We start from the raw sequence: 17,379 nt of genomic DNA, 5'->3' as shown, positions 1-17,379 counted from the left end.
GAGTAAGATGAGGAGAAATTTCTTGACTCAGTTGTTAGGATTTGGAATGTGCTGCCTGGGAGAGTGGTGGAGGTGGATTCCTTAGGAAGTTTCAAAAGAGAGCTGGATATGTATTTGAAACTAATGAACCTGGGGGCTACAGAAATAGGACTGGAGAATGGAACTAGCTGGGTAGCTCTTTCAGGAGCTGGTACAGACACAGTTAGCCAAATGGCTGTTTCCGTACTGTAAAATTCTATGTCTAAGCTAATGGTAGTAATGGATTCAAAAAAGAGAAGCTCCTCCCTGCCAAGCTGTTCACCCTCTTTGAGGAAGTAGAAAGCTCTATGACATGATTTACTTCTATTTGCAAAGAAAGCTTCAGATAAAGTTACACACACAAATAAGGTTTTTAAACTCAAGTGTTTGGGGATTCACCATAATCCGGAAAAATGGATACAAAGTCTACTGAAAAGAAGTACATATTGGGGACACATATATATTTATGACCAATGAGAAACTGAATATGGACCTGTTTAGACATTTCTGGTTGAAGAGTCTTTATCATGTGATTTCTTGTAATTGTGAAGTCAAAAAGTCGAAGAAAATTTCATTTAACTGCTGTTTACAATAAGTCAGTTGACTTGGAGAAGGAAAGCTTTTTAGGAGACAAAATGTATTTTATTATTCTAATTACTAGGCAGACTGTTAGAAGGGGCCCTTTGCTCAAGGTTGCCTATCAAAAGCCTCTGGACTGCAGTTGCTGTGTTTTCCAGTAATTGTGTTGGGTCAACTAAGCAAAGACGTTAAAGCTAGAAAGGCTAGTCCCTGATTCTTCTGAAAAATAGCAGAAAAGCATAGAGCAGAATCATCGAAAAAAATCTCTCTTGGCTGAAATATTGTAAGACTGGTAAAGACAAATATCAGGATTCCTAACTAATTCTCATCTCAATTGAAGTTTCATTTGAGCATCTCATCAACTGTCTACATCCCGACCTCAATGACAGGACTGGCTTGTGGTATGTCTTCCTTTTTGTATCCTGCGGTCATGGGAGTGTTTTCCCATTTGCCTATTTTTTTAAAGCCCTATAACGTCTCTGCAGACTATGTTGTCTTGTCTTGTTGTGTATGAATGTATATGTTTGAGATAACAGCAGGATTGCTGAAGCTGAAGGAGTTACTTCTGAAAAGTAGATCAGTTGTGAATCATTTTTGCCACTTGTTTAAAGAATGTCAGCTTTTAGAGAATAGTTATAAATTAAGTTTACTGAAGAAACCTGGTGAAGGTCTCCTTAGTTCTAGACAAAAGTAGAAAGATAAATAAATTGGTGATGATATAGAACATTTATACTTTTGGTACAAGTGGAATAGTGGGGCTTGATTACCTGTGCACTCCTCTTATAATCCTACAAAAGCAATGGTGTTCGTTAGACAATATGTATTAGAATGGAGAGAAGTCCTAATACAGTCTCTTGAAATCAGAAAATACTTTGAGAGTTCTGTCCTCAATGCCTGACTGTCTCTTTTGTGTCTCAACTCAAATATGCAACTAGAGTGATGCAAAAAGTTTTTGTTTGTTTGATTTATTGTTGTAATGTGTACCGAGATACAGTGAAAAGTATTGTTTTATGTGCTATACAGGCAGATCGTACCATACAAAGTGCAACAGGGTAGCAGAACAGAGTGCAGAATAAAGTGGTACAGCCGCAGAGAAGGTGCAGTGAGAAAGAGATCAACATTAACATTTGAGAGGTCTGTTCAAAAGCCTGATAACAGTGGCGAAGGAGTTATTCTTGAATCTGTTCGTATGTGTATTCAAATTTTTATATCTTCTGCCCAATGGAAGAGGGTGGAAGAGGGCATAACCAGAGTGGGAGGGGTCTTTAATTATGTTGGTTGCTTAAACTGGGTGAGTTATAGGAATCTTAGCAGACTTGATGCTAATCTGGCAGAAAACAGCTCTTCACTTTTGACTCTCTCTCTCTGTCTCTCATCTGTCTTTCCAGTTTCTTTCCAACTAGATTATAGACTATGGTCTTACTATAAAGTTGGATCTTACTTCATCTGACTTCCATATCGCTATTTTAGAGATGTAGTTCAGCTTCCTTTATTTGCTTTGTTCATTGAAATTCTGCATTGTTAATGACAAGTCTGCTGAGTTAACTGCTTCTCCTTCAGCCTCATTGGTTATTCTCACAGTATTCAAGGAATGCAATTTTATCTAATTTTCCTGGCTCAAAGAAAGATGGTTCTGATTGTTGGAGACCAATCAACTTACCTTCAGGATATCCCTGCAGGGAGTTTCTCAGGATAGTGTCTTCTTCCCAACTATCTTCAGCTGCTTTGTTAATGATCTTTCCTCTATCATCAGGTCAGATTTGCAGATGTTTGCTGATGATTTCTCAATATTCAGCACTATTCCCAACTCCTATGATACTGAAGCAGCCCATGTCACATGCAGCAACAACCTGGACAACAGCTAGGCTTTAGCTGACAAGGGGCAAATAGCATTGGTAGGTGCCAGGTGCCAGGAAATGACCATTTCCAGCAAGAATGAATCTAACCATCTTCCCTTGATGTTTAATAGTAAAACCGTTACTGCATCCTTCACAATTAACATCCTCAGCTTTACCATTGACCAGAAACTGAGTTGGACTAGCCATGTAGCCACATTAGTTCTTAGAGCAGTTCAAGGTTAGGGATCTTGCATGAGCACCTCACCTCCTGACTATGTAGTGGATCACTTCGAAATATTAACTAAATCAGAGGGAGTTGACACCCTAGTGGTATTATCAGTAGACCATGTGTCCAGAGATCACCCAGGTAATGTTTTGGGGACCTGGGTCTTAAACCCCTAATAACAGATGGTGGAATTTGAACTCAATTTAAAAAATGGTCTGGAATCAAGAATCTAACGATGATAGTGAAGCCATTGTTGATTGTCAGGGACAACCCGGACTGGTTCACCAACATCCTTTAGGGAAGGAAACTGCCATCCTTAGCTGGTCTGGCCTACATGTGACTCCAGACCCACAATAATGTGGTTAACTCTTAACTGTCCTATGGCCAATTAAGGATGGGCAATAAATGCTGGCCCAATCAGCGATGCCCTCAACCTGTGACTGAATAAAGAAAAATTAGGAACATCATGCCTGATGTAGCCATTGTCTTATCAGACTGCAACTTAAAGCTGCAGATTAAACATTACAAATTTTATTTTCAAGTGAACTGGTCTATTGGAAATACTAACCAGCTGCATGCAAGTCTTAAATTCTACATGTAAATATGTAGACTATTAGACAACTACTCAGTATAATACTAAGATACTTGACTCAATGCGAGAGAACACACTGAGGTAGCAACATCGAAATCTTCACCTTTCAGCTAAATCAATTGTTGATAAATGCCATGACACCGATTCTGTGCATACTGGTGATACTACTTTGAGTAACGTTTGGTTATTTATATTGGGAGAGTCAGATCAATTTTCATGGTACAGGTATATCCATTTTAGCTTGGCATCAAAGAGATTGGCTGGAGACCTGTACTTGGACAGGAGTAGAATTCTTGATATATCAGCATTTTGATCTATTAAACATACTGAATTGTCATTTCAAATTGCAGTTTTTAGAAATGTTGTTGTACCTCACTGGGTTTTTCACAAAGCAAAACAGAATTTACACTGCATAAGTAAAACAACTGTAGCTGTCCTGATGCAAGGACATATGGCGTATTTGAACATTTTTTGCTTTTTTGCCCGAGATATTTCAACTGTGTATTGTAGGCAAGTTTGGCATGATTATGCATATGAATAGAATGGTGCTGCTTCTTTTACCAAGGAGCTTTGCATGCAATTCATTCAGGCTATTTTTGTGTTAAACCCATTCCTGCACATAAAATTTCCGAAACCTTTGTGCATTTACACCCCAGTGGGGTAGTGCACTGAAAATCAAGCCCTGCTATTCCTGGAGTCATCGCAAAATTTAAAGATGTTCAAAAAGTACAAAAAATTAACCAATTTAACTGTCTTTTTGAAACAGGTTGACAGAAAGCATGAATCAGGGTTTTCTGACTTAAGAACAGTTACTTTTTATGGCAAATAGATTCTAGCTAGATAAACAGTTATGAACTATTGACGTATAATTCCATGAGTTAAAACTCTAAAACCCTTTATAAACCTCCCTCTCCACACAGACACAGACTCAAAAAAACATGGGTGTGATGGGTGGATGGAAAGACTGGAAAGACAGTTAAGTGGTCCATAGTCACAGAGTTCACTGAGATGATCCCTTTGACTTGTCAGGACTTGCTGACACTCAAGCTTCCTTAGAATTATATAGTACAGAAGAGTCCATTAAGTCTGTACTGCCAAAACTACATAAGTCCCGCTTTCCAGCATTTGGCTCATAGTATACTCCAGGTACTTTCAGTTGCTTGCAAGGAGCACAGGGTGACTAATTCACACTTGTAAAGTTTCTGATTTATTAGTTAAGAACCACAAATAATGAAGGAGAATACACTGGTTTTCTTCAAGATTCCAAACTTGCCATTCTTTTTATAGCAGAGAAAAGATGACCCCTTCCTTTTAGAAATCCAATGACTTAAGACCAAATATTCATACCTACAGGTTGTTCAACTATCTAGGAACCAATCACATAGTTGTTCGCAGGCAAAGGGCAACAACATTTTAAAGACCAGTCAGCTACTTGGCCGAATCCCCCTTCATACACACTTCCTGACTCCAGCTCATCTGTGGTAACCTAATTAAAGTTCTATACAACTGCATCATAACTTGTCAAGTTTTATACTTTATGCTGTGACCAATGAAGGCAAGCATGCCATATGCTTTCTTGACCACCTTATCCACTTGCTTTGCCAATCTCAGGAAACTGTGAATCATTGATGCTTCTCAGGGTTATGCCATTTTCTGTACACTTCCCTCCTGCATTAGACCATCCAAAATTCATCACCATGCATTTTTCCAGATTAAATTCCAGCTGCCATTCCTTCACCCAAGTCTCCAGCCTATCTATATCCTGCTGTATCGTGTGGCAATCTCCTCACTATCCATAGCTCCCCCAACCTTTGTGTCGTGCGCAAACTTATAACAAATTTACCACCACTTAAATGATCCTCTCAATCATTAATATATATTACAAACAACAGGGGTCCCAGCACTGATCTCTGTGGAACACCATTGGTCACAGACCTCCTGTCAGAAAAACACCCTCCCACTGCTATCCTGTGTCTTCTATAAGTAAGTCAATTCTGTATCATCTTACCCACTCACTGCAGATGACCCATGTGACTTCATCTTTTTAATCAGCCTACCAGGAGGGACCTTGTCAAAGGCCTTGCCCAAATCCATGTAGAAAACATCTGCTGCTCCTCCCTCATCACTCATCTTTGGCACTTCCTCAAAAAACTCAATTGTGTAGACATGACTTCTCCACGCAAAGCCATGCTGCCTATCACTAATAAGGTCCATATTGTTCCAAAATTAAGTAAATCCTGTCCCAAGAATCTTCTTCAATAATTTCCCTGCCACTGACGGAAGGCTCACTGGCCTGTAATTTCCTGATTATTCCTGTTGTCCTCCTTAAACAAAGGAACAATGTTGGCCATTCTGTAGTTCTCTAGGACCTCAGCTGTGACTGAAGAGAATTGAAAGTTTTTGCACAAGTCCCTAGCAATTTCCTCCCTCACCTCCCTCAATATTCTAGGATAGATCCTATCAGGTCCTGGCGACTTTTCAAAACACTCAACGCCCTTTTTTATATCAACACACCCGAGAATATCAGCATTCTACCCCTCTCTAGGCTCACCATCCCCATCTCCTTCACCTTTGTGAATACCAATGCAAGGCATTTGTTAAGAACCTCACCAACTTGTTGGAAATTGCTGAAAAAACCAGCAGATCTGGCAGCATCTGTGGAGAGAAGGCAGAGGCAACCTTTCAGGTCCACTAACTCTTCTTCAAAACACTATGAAGAGTAGATGATAGAACATTGCATCTATTAAGTTGTCTGTTGCCGCTAATGCTGACATTGGTACCAGAGCAGCTGATTTTGAGGTTTCTGGCAAGCTAGTTGACAGGGTTTTGTCCTGTTTCCTTTTTGCTGGTAATTCCACAAGCTTCCTTGGCTTCCAGCATTCAAAACGAGAGAAAATCTTTTGTTACCTAGCACAGAGGTGTCTGATGGCTGTCTTCAAGCCATGACCTTTAATAAATGCTCATCTTTATCAACACAGCAGTTGACTAACAAACACAGGCAATTTCTTTATTTTTGGATATTCTTGGGAGAGTAAAATATTTAGGGTGGCATAATGGCTCAGTGATTAGCACTGCTGCCTTACAGTGCTAGGTACCTGGGCTCGATTCCAACCTTGGGTGACTGCGTGGAGTTTGCACATTCTCCCATGAGTGCATGGATTTCCGTCTGGTGCTTTGGTTTCCATCCACTGTCCAAAGGTGCGCAGGTTAGATGGCCATGCTAAATTGCCCATAGTGTCCAGGGATGTGCAGACTAGCCATGGTAAATGCAGGGTTAAAGGGATAGGGTAAGGGGCTGAATTGGGATTGGATGCTGTTTGGAGGGCCGGTGCAGAGTCGATGGGCCAAATGGCCTCTATCTGCACTGTAGGAATTCTATGATCAACATGTCTGCAGTTTGGGGCATCATCCACAGGAGTAGACATTCTATTGATAAGTGTAGTCAGTTCCACATGATCGGACATCACAGTCCAGTTTGTTTGGAATTGCATCTGTCCCATTGGGCATCTTTTCAGGTGTGACATTCCCTGGTCTCTCATAGGGCTTTGCTCAGCAGTCATTGAATTTACATCCACAGTCATATTTTGGCTCTATATCTTCTTTTTAAAAACACACGTTGTAATTAACAGTCTAGTGTGTCCATAAGTAAATCAGGAATTTATGAATCTTGCCATAACATTACATAACTTTAATCTTGCAGTTTTATTTCCTTTTGATCTCCACTAATAGATTGTAGTTTCCATGTAACTTTTCTAAAATTAGCCAAAACTTACTCAATGCTTTCATTTCAGCTAATGAGGCACAATGAGTGTGTTAAAAATGGCTCTTATTATAGTCATAAAATAGTCCAATAGATTGATTAACTTTGATAGTTTGTACAGCTTCCAGAAGTTTTATTGTTACAGTCTATCTTGATATTGTTTAGGCCAGTTTTACCATGTTTTGTATGTTTTCTTTTACATTTATTGGTGTATTGCATTTGTTCCAGTAAAGACACAACGATTAGATTCTGTAACTGCTGATTGTTGGATGGTGGGGTACCCATCTGACTTCATGTTGTTTGCATGATTAACCAAACCTGGGGATCTCCTTTCTCATTGGAGAAAGGAAACCGACCTGGAGAAAGTTTGAATGGATTAAGATTGTATGAGAGAAATGATGACAGAATAAATAATTGTTTGTTTGATGGCTCATGTGATAATTTAAAGTCAGAAATTTATTTTACTCTCAAATTTCCTTTTGTTTTTAGCCAGGAGCAGCAGATTATCCAACTTCAGCAAAAAATACAAGAAAATGAACTCCGAGCACAGAGAGCACTTTTGGAACACTGTGATCCTGCATTCATAATAAAAACACAGGTACCTGTGTGACATTAAGACAATATGATACATCTGACTGTAAATCTTAGGAGAGGTTCGACTGGGACCTGCTATGACATGGTCCAGTCACATGTTTGGGACTTCATCATGCAAGGTGTTGAGCCTGTGACTCTTCCTTAAATACCAGCAATGTCAGATAATGTGATATTGAGTGAAGGCTTCTAATGGCGGGAATGCTCAAGGCCATGGCTTCGCTGATGAGACCAGGTTTGCTAGGCTATTGACTTTTGTACATGAGGTCCAACTGGGGACCAGACTCATAATGTAGGCTGGACATAGGAAAACATCACAGATATTAATCCGAGTGATGATGCACAAATATTCAGTGAAGATATGCATCAATACAGTTTCCCACAGCACTAAGAATCTATTTGCTGTGTCAATTAATTATTTTCAGTTGAGTCATCCCATTTATTTAAAGCTACTTATTTCAAGTCAATCAGGTATCAACTTTTGCTAAATTTGTGACGAACCTGTTGAGTCCCAATCTGGAGACTTGAACACACAACCGAGAAAAGCTCTCTATTGAAGATGCTAAGAGAGGAGGTGCCAACATTCAATGAGATGGCAAAACGAGAACCTGTCTGGCCCCTCAGAGGCACATGAAAGATGCCTCTGTTTCTGTTGTCACCTCTTTCAACACCTTGGGATGTACATCATTGAGTCTCAGAAATGAGTCATCTTTCCATATCATCAATTCAATGCTAATTGTTCAATGCTACTTTTTCTTTCTAGCACTAATTTATTTGAGTTCCTCATTCTCATAAGTCCCTTGGATCTCTATCATTCTGGGGAGATTTCATGGATCTCCCTCTGTGAAGACAGACAAAGTAATTATTTAGCTTCTCGACCATTTCTCTATTTTCCATTATAAATTCTCGTACATTTGCCTCTAATGGACCTTTACATACCTTTGCTGATATTTCCTTTTTACATACATATAGAAGTTTTTACAGTGCATTATGTATATTTCTTGTTAGCTTGCTACTGAGATTTGCAATATTTTGTTTCCCTTTTCATTGCTGCCTCCAATGTTTGTATATCTTTCCTTGTGCAGCATGAATCACCGTGTGAGAATATGCGACATACACACCACACAGAAACATCCAAAGTGATTGATTGTGGAAAGAAAGACCTGGAGCAAAAGCTGTCTGCAGCAGAGCTTGAGATTGTGCGTCTGAATGAGTGCCTCAGGAAAAACACACAAAAATACGTGGAAGAAATAAAGAAAATGGAGGAGAAGGTAAAACCCAATGACCACTGATGTTTTGCACGAACATACAAACAGCAGGAGTAGGCCATTCAACCTGTCTAGACTTCTTCACCATTTGATAAGATCATGGCTGGTCTGACAGTAACCTCAAATCCACGTTCACACCTGACCCTTACAATCTTTCACCCCCATGCTGACCAAGAATCTATCTGCCTATAGTTTCTTTGAGCTGCATATTCTCGAGCCAACCAGAGAGCAGACTATACTAGACCTGGCATTGTGCAATGGGGTCAAATTAATGAATGGTCTCATAGGGAAGGCACTTCAGGTACAGCAACCATAATGTGATTGAATTTTACAATCAGTTTGAGAAAGAGGCAAGTGGGTATGGAACATTTTTATTTAAATTAGGCAATTAAGAGGATGTTAAAGAAAAGTTGATGAAAGTAAATTGACAGATTAAATTTAAAAATAAAGATGAAGTGGCAGACACTTGAGGGGATATTTCAGAATACACATATTGGATATATTCCAACGAATAAGAAAACTTAATAAGATCAGACCCACAAATCTATGGTTAACTAGTAAAGTTACACCTTGCCGATCTGAAAATTGACCCATTTATGGCCTACTCTCTGCTTCCTATCGGCTGGCCAATCTTCTACCTATGCTATAATGCTACCCTATACACCATAAGCTTTTATTTTATATAATAACCTTTAATGTGGCACTTTATCAAATGCAGAACATCCAGCAGCTCTCCTTTATCACAGCATATATCAATTCCTTAAAGAACTCTAATAGATTGATTAAGCTTGATTTTCCTTTCTCAAAACCATGTTGACTCTGCCTGATTGCCTTTCCTCAGTGCCCTGCTGTAACTTCTTTCATAAGAGCTCTCAACAATTTTCCTCTGACAGACATTAAGCTAACTAGCCAGGTGTTTTCTACTCTGTCTCCCTCCCTTTATAAGTAGAGGAAATTACATTTGCTATCTTCCAAACTAATGGGACCTTCCCTAAATCTAGTTTTGGGAAAATTAAAGCCAATGCATCAACTATCTCATTTGGCACTTGTTATAAGACCCTACGATGAAGTATATCAGGACCCTGGCACCTATCTGGCCACAGTTCCAATAATTTACTCACCACTACTTCTCTGGCGATAGTGATTTTCCTGAGTTCCTCCTTCCCTTCCATTTCCTGATTTAAAACTCCTAGGATGTTACTTGTATCTGTATAGTGAAGACTGATACAAAAAACCTTTTGTTCAATTAAATTGCAAAGTCTTTATTTTCCATTATTAATTTTCTGGATTCATGTTTCTGTAAGACAGTATTAATTGTTTTAACTCTTCTTCTTCTATAAATATTTATAGAAACTTTTAGAATCTGTTTCTATATTTCTGGCTAACTTTCTCTCATACTTTAATTTTTCCCTCCTTAATAATTTTTTTGTGATTTTTAAAATATACTATGTCCAATCATCTGACCTGCCACTTTTCTTTGCACTATTACATGTTTCTTTTCTATTTAGATTTGATACTATCTACATCATTTCTAGGTAACTGTGACTGGTATATCTGTCCCTTGGAATTTTTCTTCTTTTGTGGAATATATCTTTCCTGTGCATTCTGGAGGATCAACTTAAATGTCTGCCACTGCTTTTCTATTGATTTATTCTTTCAAACTAATTTGCCAATTCCCTTTAACCAGCTTTTCTTTCATGCATTCATAATTGTCTTTATTCAAGTTTAAGAGCATTCTTGAAGCGAAAATATTGAAACCAAATCTATATAAGCTGTAACCCAAGTCTCAATAGTACCCTAAGACTTTGTTAAGTCAAGGAACGTTCTGTGAAACCAAATTTTGTTCAACAAGGAAACATATTCCCAAAATCTAGAGGTATTCAATAGGATTCTTAATGTTTTAAGAAATTTTAGGGATAACCAAAAATTCAAGCCTTTTCACAGAAGATTGGGGAGAAAGGGTTTGTACCTAAGTCCATGTCTGCAAATGTGCTTTTCATTGGAGTTTCACTCATCTGGAGTGTAATTTTGACTTTACCTAAGAAGTTCAATGTTTTCAATTTCCTGTACTCATTGACCTCTATATGCAAAAGAGCCGGGTGGGGAAAGCAGAGTGCATTATGAACTGGGAAAGTAAAGATGGAGCAGGATAGTGTCAGCTTGAACTGAAGATTTAGATAAGTGCCAGCATCAAGTGGAGAACAAGGAGAGTAGAGCAAAAGTGTGATTTGACTCTGGCAACAAACAATGCCAGTATGAAGAGTGAAGAGAAGGCCCTAGAGTGACCATGAATTTCTACAGAACAGCTCTTGATTTGTCATCATAACTCAGTAAGAAGTGCAGCATAACATGAGTCGTCAATGCAGTTCCACCAAAGTTACAGAGGCAGCATGAAAGCAGCACCAAGGAAGTTCCTGACAAGTCTCTCTATGTCATGGTGACAACATTATAAATAATTTAAGAGTAATTTAGCAATTAACTGTATATATAGAGAGAATGCCAATACATGTTCACATTAATCTACAATTGCCCATCCCTAATTTCCCTTCAGAAGATGGCTCATGAAAAGTGGCATGAGGTGAGTAATTCAGATTTTACAAGGCAAGGGTCATGTGTAGAGTTTGACATCCTACTGGGCCAAACAACCCACTTGACTGGTACCATATCCATCACCTTCATTCCCTCTAAGTGGCCATAGTGTATATCATCTCTAAAAGATGCACTGCAGCACTTACGATGGCTTGTTTGATAGCTTTTACCAAACCCACAACTTTATCACCTAAAAAGTAAAAGGCAGCAAATATATGGGAGCACTGTTGTCTCCAAGTTCCCTTCCGAGTCAAAAACTGTCCTAATTTGAAAATATATCCTCATTTCTTCACCATTGCTGAGTTAAACTTTTGGAATTCCCTCCCTAACAACACTATGGCTGTACCTCCATTAACAAAGAGCAGTGCTTCAAGTAGGCAGATCAACATCACTTCCTCGAGGGGAGGTTGGGACGAGCAATAGATGCTTGTAGGCCATACTTACATCCTGTCAGTCATCTTTTATAAAGTGACAGTTTTACAGGTATCCATTTTAAGGATCGTAAAAGAATTGATGTTATCACCAACTTTTTGTTGGTGTTTAAAAGCTTCGCTGGAATTTGGAGAGTGATGAACGTGCATGAAACTTTGTCGTTCCCAACTTCATAGGAAAGAGAATAGGCAAAAGAATTCAGTCCCTTTGTTTGATACACTGCTGAATGGAGTAGATACTTGAAACCTTGTTACAACATAAGAAAACTGCACATTAAATACTCAAACTCTGACATTTCAGTCAGAACTACGTTGATCAAGGAAGTGAGTACACATAAAAGTAGGCAAGTAAATATGCAGAAGCATAAATAAATATTATAGACAACAAGAATGGGATCACTGCTTTCAAGTATCTAAGTGCTTTCAAAGTACTTAATCCTCTACTGTATTTCCATGAATTTCCAGGAAAGTTAAGTTGAAATGCAGTTGAAGAAACCAGTCAGTCATTTACATTTTAGAAATATCCATAAGCCACATCTAAAGTGTGAAATGGTGACAATGATTAATATTCTAATTATTAATGCTCATTTATTCACTTCCTCAGCCAAGCAGATCATCGATTAGTGCACTGGAGAACCATTATTATTAAACTATGCCATGTTGCTGAAAGGTCTAGATTCTCATTAATAATTCTTTACTATGCTTCAGGTGAAAGCACGTGAGAAATATATCAGCAGTCTGAAAAAGAAGCTGCAGAAGGAATCTGAGCAAAGCCAGGAACGACAACAGAGAATAGAAACTCTAGAAAAGTACCTTGCTGACCTACCCACCTTGGATGATTTTCAGAGCCAAAGTCAGCAGGTAAAAGAGAAAAAGGGTCATCAGTTCTGGACTTACAGAGCTCTGACAAATATTTGATAAATGCAAAACAAAATGGACACTTATTTTTTGCATGTGATTTTGTGTGGACTTCTTTCCAGCTATCTTCTGTTATTTTCAGTAGCTAAATACTGTGCAGGCTGGTTATTGCATGGTTATTGCATGTTGGTGCTCTGTCTCCAGCTGGGCGTTTGAAATGGTTTGCATCATCACAGTTGTTTCTTCTCTTGGGCAAAAGAATGCCACAAGTCAATGGGAATGCTGCGGAATGTTGAGATAGTGTTTACAGGATTTTCCAGTGGCATTGCTGGCGTTGTTTCTCCAAGGGTCTGAGGTGTCTGCTTGTACATGGTCCATATATCCGATGCATACAGAAAGGTTGCTAACATCGGCTGTGACCTTGAAGTGGTGCCAGAGTTGAGGTCTTTGTCATCAAACCCTTTGTTCCTCAGATGTCCAAATACTGCGCTGGTGCACTGGACGCCATATTAAGTTTTAACATCATTATGTGCCCTTGCTGAGGATCCCACCACCTGTGGCAGAGTGTGTGGATTTAGGACTTGATTATTTTGTCACTTCAGACCCAGTACTCTGGATTGAAAGAAAGTCATCTTCAGTCTTGAGGGGCTGCCTAAGAAGAGAAGTGGGTAGGATGAGAATAGCTTTGCCTGTATGACCCTGATACTAAATTATAAGAATTTATTTATAAGACTGTATTATCTCAGTAGTGCCAAGAATCCATGTCTGTGTATGAATTCTAGAATCTCTTAAAGTTGGCTCAGTATCTTGAATGCTTCCATTGTATTAGAATTGATCAATGTTGTTCATGGTTTGCTGTGGATCTTATTAGTCAGTGGGTAGTGTTGTGCAGTGGGAGCAGACTGGTACAGACCTTTGCCCTCTAGATGTTTAGTCTAAGGTGCATTTTCTCATATGCATCCATAAATGCATCAACGATGTTTTAGAACTTGGATTCTGAGTGTGCACACTGCTTACTGCAGCTCAATGAGGTTGGGCGATCTAAAATTCTTGTAATTGCATATTGGAGGCATGTCAGCAAAGCCACTTCCATCTAATCCTTTAGCCCTCCATGAACATCATCCCATTCTGCCTAACCTCTGTCTGCCAAACAAAAATGCATAAGTAATTGAAGATTAACCAAAAATAGGTTGCATGCTTCCAATTCTGACAAATTGCCATCACCATTTGAAAATAACACCGATTTTTGCTAAAATATAAAACCAATTAAAGAAGTGCATAGCACAGGAATTAATGTTTCATTTAAATTATTTAAGATTTAGGATTAAGAGTAATTCAGCAGGAAAGAATTGCTGTGATAATGAAACAAAATGCTCTTCATAATTTTGCAGCTCTTATTATTCCATTATAACAGTACCAAGATCATTCACAATTATATTTTTCCTGTCCTCAGGGGAAATTGGTCTTCCGAAGCCAAAGCTAATGCAAAATATATTATGTACAAATTGAGCTACTGTGATGTGAAATTGGACCTTTATTACCCTGATTACATTTTTATTACATATATACTTCAACAAGCAAATCTTTAGGCACAAAAATGCTGAATTGTGACGAGTGCTGTATTTGTGGGTAGGTACAAATGGGTATTAAACACTCAAAGAAAGAATAAACTGAGATTCAGCGGTGATGCATAATTCAAATTCACAATGTACTAGTCATTTATTTATGTCTTAGCATATGAGGCTAAAATAACTAAATGAGGCTTTCCACATGGGTAGTCACCAAGTGGTTTTAATTAGTTTTAGAAGCAAATTATTCAAAGGAAATGGTTGCAGAATGCTTTATTACTGTAGTTATAGACATGTACCCATTTACAGCTCAAAAGAGTGCATAATTATGCAAATTTAGCTATAAATACAAACATGTCTGTATACTCCTTTGGCATTCCAATTAAGTTTTTTTTTGCAAACAAGACTCCATCATAATTTAATTGAAGAATAGCTGAAAGTGAACTGATAGTAACTCATCTATTTCAGAGCATTTTTACTGTCCAAAGACCCAGCTTATCTCCCAGGGAACTATTGTAATTGGTATCTATTTCTGGCTTCCAAACCAATCAACGGTTTTCTAATTAATCTGAATTTTCTTTTAAAGTTTTTATTTTAACTTCACAACAGCAATAGTGGAAGGAAATTAATTGCGTTAATTTAACTAGAGGAAATTAAAATTTGAGGTGCCCAATAACCCACAATATAGAGACAGGGAAGATGTACAAACAGCTGCTAGGAGGCTGATCCTTGAGGTGAAATTTGGACCTGGCGTGTTTTCATCTCTTACACAGAACACACATAGTTTGAGTTGAGGCAGAGAAAAATGAGGCATGTGGAGACAAAAAGATGAACTCTGACCATCTCTCGGCTTTGTTTGTTTGCGATTGGTCTGCCAAATTGTCACCCAAAAACCACCACCATGAAGAGAAACCTCCTTCACTAGTGTGTGACCCACATTGATTTTCTAGCTGAGCCCCTACTGATTGTGTTAAATGAAGACCAGATAATAGTCAATTGTTTTTTCCTTTATTCATTCACAGGATGAGGGCATCGCTGCCTAAGCAGCATTTATTGCCCATCCTAATTGCCCAGAGTCAGCCACATTGCTGTGGGTCTGGAGTCACATCTAGGCCAGACTGGGTAAGGATGACAGTTTTCTTCCCTAAAGGACATTTGTGAACCAGATGGGTTTTTCCAACAATCGACAATGGATTCACGGTCATCATTAGATTTTTAATTCCAGATATTTTATTGAATTCAAATTCCACCATCTGCCATGGTGGGATTCGAACTGGGTCCCCAAAACATTATCTGGGTCTCTTCATTAACAGTTTAGCGATAATACCACTAGGCCATCACCTCCCCCATATGTAATGGTAAGTTCTGGAATATGCTCATTGCCCTAGATCGTCACAAAACCAATCTGATTTGTGAGAACTCAATTCTCTAATATAGATCATTTGTCTCATATTTCATATATTGTCCTAAACATGAATTAGTTTATGCACCTATGGAAGTTAAAGTTTCTCTGAAACCAATATAATTTTATGTTTAATTAAATCAAAATCTCTTCCAGGTAATACATTGTAAAATAATACAAAATAGGATTTATTCATTAATGTTATATTAGCACTTTATAGATTTGATACATTTTAGCAGGAAGGATGATGGTTAACAATATAAACTGAAGAATGCCATTTTAAAGTAAGTGCAAGGATAGAGAGACCAGGGTTCTTTGTGTACATTTCTTTGAAGATAGCAGGACAAGTTATCCATTTTGGAAGGTTTGGAACAGATTTATATCTCATAGAATTCCTACAGTGTGAAAGCAGGCCAATTGGCCCATCGAGTCCACACTGACCCTCTGAAGAACATCTCACCTGAACCCACCCCCTTATCCAATCCCTGTAACCCTGTATTTCCCATGGCTAACCCACCTAGCCTACACATCCCTGGACACTATGGGCAATTTAGTATGGCCAATCCACCTAACCTGCACATCTTTGTACAGTGGGAGGAAACCAGAGCACCCGGAGGAAACCCACGCAGACACAGAGAGAATGTGCGAACTCCACACAGACAGTCACCTGAGGGTGGAATTGGACCCAGGACCCTGGCGCTGTGAGAAAGCAGTGCTAACCACTGAGCCCTTGAACCACTGTGCTACCCTAGAATTTACTAGAATAGTCCCAAGGATAAGCTACATAGACATCACTGGAGAAGCTGTATTATTCATTTTTTTTCAGTAGTAAAGGCCACAAGGAGTTTTTAAATCAAAAAGATTGTAAATGGAGTTAATAAAGAGAAGCTATTTCCTTTTTGTTGATGGGTGAATAACCAAAGGGCACAGAATTGAAGTGATTGGCAAAAGATCCAGAAGTGGCATGAGGAAAATCTTTTTTTAATGCAATGACAGTTTAGGATTTGGATTATGTTTGAAATGGTGGTCGAAATAGATTAAATGGTAGAGATCAAAAGGCGCTTGGGTAAAAACTTGAAGACAAACAAAATGTTGGATAATGATGAAAGAACAGGAAAATGGGACATACTAGACTGTTCTTTGAAAAAAATCAACACAGACCCCATGAATCAAATAGCTTTCTGGTTTGCTGTATGAGTCTATGATACTATGATTTCATATTGTCTTTAACACCAAAAGGTATTCCAAGGTGGTTAATGGAAAGGATGAAAATATTAAGAAAAAGATAGCAGGAAGAGTGGCCAAAGTCTTGGCCAAAAGGATCAACAGGAGATGGAAAATTTATGGAATTAAGAGAGGGATTACTTATTTGCACGTTTTTGAAGCTGAAAGCACGGCAGCCAATGATGTGAAAAAAGGAAGGAAAATGCAGCCGAAGCAAAGTTAGAAGAAATAAACTGTTGGTAGTGAGGGGTTGACAGAGGATTTGGTGTCAAAGAGCTGAAAGTGGTTTAAAAAGAAAGAATAAAGCACAAAGGAATTTTAACATGAGATCAAAGGAAAATGAAAGAGCCAATAAAAGGTCCTTAAGATCTGTGGAAGGAGCAGTTTAAAGGTAGGAAGAGAACCAATTATTTGAGCTATTTCAGCCACTATAGA

General features: G+C 38.5%; 1 protein-coding gene across 2 annotated transcripts in view; it reads left to right on the top strand.

The window, feature by feature from the left end:
• The window catches only part of cep85l (centrosomal protein 85, like), a 286,175-nt gene that overhangs the window by 243,074 nt on the left and 25,722 nt on the right, over positions 1–17,379 (top strand). For both annotated transcript variants that reach the window (XM_048597366.1, XM_048597365.1), the window contains exons 5-7: positions 7,503–7,611; positions 8,690–8,875; positions 12,601–12,753. In XM_048597366.1, coding sequence (XP_048453323.1) covers positions 7,503–7,611; positions 8,690–8,875; positions 12,601–12,753 — 448 coding nt within the window. The remainder of the gene's footprint in view (positions 1–7,502; positions 7,612–8,689; positions 8,876–12,600; positions 12,754–17,379) is intronic.

Source organism: Rhincodon typus, chromosome 5 (assembly GCF_021869965.1).
Source record: "Rhincodon typus isolate 14 chromosome 5, sRhiTyp1.1, whole genome shotgun sequence".
NCBI classification, from domain to species: domain Eukaryota; kingdom Metazoa; phylum Chordata; class Chondrichthyes; order Orectolobiformes; family Rhincodontidae; genus Rhincodon; species Rhincodon typus.
This window is presented reverse-complemented; position numbering and strand designations above follow the sequence as displayed.